Below are 5,484 nucleotides of genomic sequence, written 5' to 3'. Positions count from 1 at the left end.
GCACGAAGATCCAAAGCAGGGGAAAAAGCGCTGGTCCATACCGAACTTTGCCTGGCCTTTCTCACGAAATTGAACCACGAAAGTGTAGGCTTCATACAATATTCCAGGATCACATGCACCATATATGGCCCTTGGTCCGTGCATGACCCGACGTGTCATTTCACGATTCGCTGGGATGACGAGACGTGGGGCATAGTGGGGTACAAGTACCTGTACTAGCATAGTATAGCAGTGCTTCTTTGCAAACCAAACGCAGGTGACCAACTCCTCATACATTGTTCTCCTCTCTCTCTCTCTCTCTGTGTGTGTCTCTGGTAGTAAATATCTCTGGATAGCCGACCCCCGTGGTTGCTCGATCTGTGCTTAGTTAACCGTCTGAATCTCCGGGCGTACGTGATGGTCCGGGGAAAGACGGTGATGGAGAAGATCGAAAATACCACAAGCCGGCAGGTGACCTTCTCCAAGAGGAAGGGTGGGCTGTTCAAGAAAGCCAGGGAGCTGGGCGTGCTCTGTGATGCCGAGGTAGGGGTGCTCCTCTTCTCCAATACAGGACGCCTCTACGACTACTCCAACTCCAACTCCGGGTATGCTACATCTATCTGTCTATCTATCTATCTATCTATACGTTCAGTACTTTGCAGGCTAATCAGCTAGATGTATGGCTGTTTTAGTTCATATATATGGTCTATTGATCTATGTATCGCCTCCTAGTTAATTTCCACCTTTTCTACTGACGGGTGTAATGACCTGTATCGGGTTGGATGTGTCTTCCAAATACCCACTGCCTTTCTCTCCTTTTATCTGAGGATGTTTTGTTTGCCCAAATCTAGAATCGGGGAGGCAAATCTTGCTAAAGAGCACGGACGTGCCCCTTAGACTGATAGTTAAATATTAATCCATATTAATTTAGGTCTCCATCAGCCAATGTTTCGAGCTTCTTAGATTCAAGAAGATCAAAGAGAAACATTCACAAAGATTCACAAGCTGGATAGGCAATAATCTGTAATATCATACTCCATCCGTCTCGGTTTATAAATCATCTTAGGTTGTGCACCGCAACCAAGACGAAGAGGAAATGAGAAAAATTAATATTAATTTGCTAATTAATATTATTACATGCAATGAATTGGCCACTGCATGTCGTGTTAGTTAGCATCAAGTCATTAAAAACATACAGGCCCCACGTTTCTCATTGGTTGATTCCTTTATTCATGTCAAAAAACAAGAAGCAAGGTGAAAGTTGATGCATCGTGTCTAAGTATTTTAGAATTATTTGGTTTTCGTAAGATGACTTATAAACCGAGACGGGGGGAATACCTAGACCGGAATTGGTTAAAATTTTAGACCCTTGGATATGTCTTTGTATTTTATGTTAATTTATAAAAAATGGCATAGAACATATTGTTCTACGGTTTGAGGCTCCTAAAAAAATGTATCAAGCCAAATTAAACACATTTCTTCATTCCATCCAAATGTTGATTTTCAATGAGAGAAGAGGAATTCAAAAGACTTAATGCTTTTTTTGTATCCTAAATTTTTTATCCGTATTTTTCTTTATTTCAACTATGTTACTACCTTACTGCTACTAATTAGTTTTTTTGGCAATATTTTACTTTCCTACTTCGCAGAGGATAGCGAAGTCCACTCGTCTCCTTTCTCTATATTGACGATCGAGAGATGTCACCATAGTAAAAGGATGAGATGGAATTTCGCTTGCCTCACTTGTATGAAATATGAGCAGGTCTGGTCGTATTTGTTGATATGTGTAACCTTGGTTAAGCTTGTGGTCTCACAGTGTTATTTGCTATTGCATTTAGAAGTTCTCATTCATTTGGGAACCAAAGAATCACATATTGAAGAAAACATTGTATTTTACACACTTCAACTTCATAGTGTGTGTGCGCCCATACAGTAATTAACTACATCATGTTATCTTCTTTGAAGTATATTTTAATCCTTACCTTAAAAAGTAAACAACACATAATTAGATTTTCTATTTGCAGCTCAAACTCTATTAATCTACATACTATTATTTTCTCTGTCCAACTTGTTTCCGCTACTAACTTTATGAAATACCTTTGTGGTTATTTTATGCTCTCAAAAATTCTTAACCTCCAACCTTTCCTCCATTTTATCCCCAAATAACATTGACATGTGCATTTTTACAAGAGATTGACGAGTACTTATGACTGCCTTTTTATATAGGGATGATTAGACAAGAAAACTCAAGACACTAATTCATACATCCTTCATTTTTTATTGGATGTTTCCAACTATTAACACCCTCCTGCATGGTTCCGTCAAAATAAAGACACCTTCTTGTATGTACTCTGTTAATTAGTGTTCAAATGTAAGATACAAATACATAAACATGTTCAATACTAATATTTAGGTTGATAATATGAAAAGAACATTTTTTGTGGAAAACATATCAAAATACTACCCTTTGATTTTAGAAAAATAATGCATGCACACACTATGCCAAAACACCCATTCGAAACTGTGTCTCATTTACATTGTATTACCACACAAAAAGTATGGCCGCGGAATCATTTCAGCATGCACTGGCACAGGTGTACCTCTCTTCGACAAAAAAAACTTCACCAAGTGTGCATAATTATATCTTCCTCATTTTTAAGATAAGAGAATTAGTTTTTCTTGAATATTATAATATGTTATCTCTTGTTTACAGGATGAAATCACTAATTGAAAGATACCAGCACGTTAAGGAGGGTCAACAATTCATGAGTGCAAGCGCAGAAGCTAAGGTATGACTTTTGATTAGTATATCTCTTATTTGTTGTTTACATCTACTTCAATGTTTATTGAGTTTGTCCTTCATATACCTCTACTATTGCACCTTCATGCCATGCAGATGCCATGCATGGCATAGTTATCCAATTATGCGACCCTAAAATTAAAAATATACCTTCTCATATGGCAACAAAGATGAAAATTGACACCAAGTATCATGATAGAATGGGCCCTCAACCGCTTTACCTTATACTTGATGTCTTGCCTTAATTTGATTATCCATTGCCGACACATTGTCCTGGGCGCCAGCAGTAACGCACCACTGCCAAAGGTTGCTAGACTAATTTCAGACTACTTTGTTATAATATTGTTTCACAATAACCAATAATTAATTTCTTTTATTGTTTTGATGCACTCATATAATGCGTAGTATTAGTTTTCATTGCAAAGTGCACTTCCAGCTAATGAGTTTATAGTACCAGTAGAATTCGGATTTCATGGATTGCAAATTTGAATTAACATGACAAAACTAATTTTCATTTGCAAACTAGAACATTGTAGATGTTAGGGCACATCGGAGTTAATGGAAGTGATGCTCTTGTTGCGAAAGGCTGTTTTGTAAGCTATGCGATGGTTGGTGCAGGGGTGTTGTGGGAAGCTACCTATATGGGCTCGATCATTGAGCAAAGGAACGCTATAGGTTTTATGATTAAAGTGGGACACACAACAAATTATACATAAAACTGATAGCATCTCACGCGTTGCTCTACACTGCACTGTCCTTTGTATACGCCATGATTGTTATATATGTTGGTTTAGCCATATTTAGTGGTGTTCACTTCTAAGTGCCTTAGATTTTCATTGTAGTGAGATGGCAAGCTAGGATGAAAAAAAATGGATAGATCTTCCCTATTCCAAAATTGAAGGAGATAGGATTACCAACATCTTAGACAAAGGATAATAATGTGTTAATGATATATAAGGCATCCACTTGATCAGTTAGTGATACATATATATGCACATTTTAAAGATTGGTTCATGTTGCTTTTGCAATTCTAATGAATAGCTATGTCATTATTTTACCTATAGTTGGACAAACCCACTACAATATAGTTTGTATCCGTTTGGTTGTTTTATTTTAAACTATACAGCATAAATACATTATTCTAATTGATATATTTATGTGACTGTCCATTTATAGTTTTGGCAAGCAGAGGCAGAACGTGTGAGGCAGCAACTACATAACTTGCAAGAAAATCATAGGTATGACAAGTAAATTTATGTGAGTGATGTAGTGAAATTAATTTTGAATGAAATGGCTACTGATTTTGCATGTGCAGTAATTTGAAATAGTATAAACTGAAATCCTTAATAGGCATAATATCCATACTCAGATAACTATGATAATAGCCCTAAACTGCTAAACCACTACAGGCAGTTGTTGGGACAACATTTATCTGGCTTAAGTTTGGAAAACTTGAGGGGTTTACAGGAGCAACTGGAAACGAGCCTGCATAACATTCGGCTAGCAAAGGTAATGCTTAATGTTCCTATGATCGCGCATCTTTGTTTTACCACTAACCATATAGCTCTTTCCAGGACCAACTTATGATTGATGAAATTGAAGAGTTCAATAAAAAGGTTAATTTGTGATTTCATCATTACAACACTACTACCACCACATCACAGATGGTGGCCCATTTTATATCTAATTAGGCTAGCCTGTTTTAACTGCAGGGAAACCTCGTACACCAAGAAAATGTTGACCTGCACAAGAAACTAAACATAATTCACCAGGAGAATATATATTTGCAAAACAAGGTGCGTAGGTATAAGAGTACTACCAACGTAAAAATAAAAGAAAATAAAATAAAGGGATATATAGGAGAACTCCATAGATATTTCACAAAGATATGTTCCACGTCTGTAAAGTTTTCATGCATGTCCAATTCAATTTTTCAGCTAAATGGGCAGCCAGAAGCAAATAGCCGGGCGATTACTAGTTCTTCTAGCCAGTCCAGCATTGCTGCTCGAGATGGTGCAACTTCAATTCGTTTGGAGCTCAGCCAACCGCATCATGCCGAAAGGGATGAGGAACCAGAATCACCAACACTAGGGTATGGTGAAATTTATGTTCTTTCTTTTGTCTTTACCTATGAAACTTTAAGACAAAGTAAACACATGAGCTAACACAGAGAGCAACCTCTCCTATATGCAACAGTCTTTAACTACCAGCAGACTGATGCACAAATAAGAGGCCTGAAGTTTCTACTAAAAGGTTTGGGAGATGATCGGCCGAGGATTGATGTTCCAGTTATGTTCTAAATCAAATGCTGGTTGTTGTTTCCAATACGTCTACCCTTGAATTGTACATACCAAATTTGATTGTGAAATTTGCAACTTCCTCCACGTATTTTATTTTTCTTGTTGTGAAAATATTATAATTTGTGTGGCTGGCAAAGGAACAAGAATATGATTACTGAATCCAGAATCTATAACACTTTTGACATGCATTCATACCCAGCACGCCGTGTTAGGTCTACAAAATGCAAACCTGTTTGGGTTTGCTTGAGTACGTTTTTCTTCAGAAAATTACAACACCGTACAACGATAGTAATATGGCAAAATGTACGAACACAACCATTAAAAAGCTGTTCGTCAACAAAAGGTCAGTTGTTAGATTCCATTGGCTTGCAAACCTTCCACGATATTGAGACCATGATTAGCATC

The 5,484-nt window shown here is 37.2% G+C and overlaps 1 protein-coding gene across 2 annotated transcripts; it reads left to right on the top strand.

Annotated features, from left to right (window-relative positions):
• The first annotated feature begins 226 nt into the window (after positions 1-226).
• LOC123405016 (MADS-box transcription factor 23-like) lies at positions 227-5,215 on the top strand. Of its 2 annotated transcripts, XM_045098892.1 has the most exons (8): positions 227-584; positions 2,693-2,768; positions 3,956-4,017; positions 4,189-4,288; positions 4,354-4,395; positions 4,492-4,575; positions 4,717-4,871; positions 4,976-5,215. In XM_045098892.1, the coding sequence occupies exons 1-8, from the start codon at positions 397-399 to the stop codon at positions 4,980-4,982; spliced, it is 714 nt and encodes a 237-aa protein (XP_044954827.1). In that variant the 5' UTR covers positions 227-396; the 3' UTR covers positions 4,983-5,215. The 2 variants fall into 2 exon arrangements, with proteins under 2 accessions (XP_044954827.1, XP_044954831.1); XM_045098896.1 differs by lacking the exons at positions 4,354-4,395; positions 4,492-4,575.
• The last annotated feature ends 269 nt before the right edge of the window (positions 5,216-5,484 follow it).

The sequence above is a fragment of the Hordeum vulgare genome, chromosome 1H, assembly GCF_904849725.1.
Source record: "Hordeum vulgare subsp. vulgare chromosome 1H, MorexV3_pseudomolecules_assembly, whole genome shotgun sequence".
In the NCBI taxonomy this organism is placed as follows: Eukaryota; Viridiplantae; Streptophyta; class Magnoliopsida; order Poales; family Poaceae; genus Hordeum; species Hordeum vulgare.
This window is presented reverse-complemented; position numbering and strand designations above follow the sequence as displayed.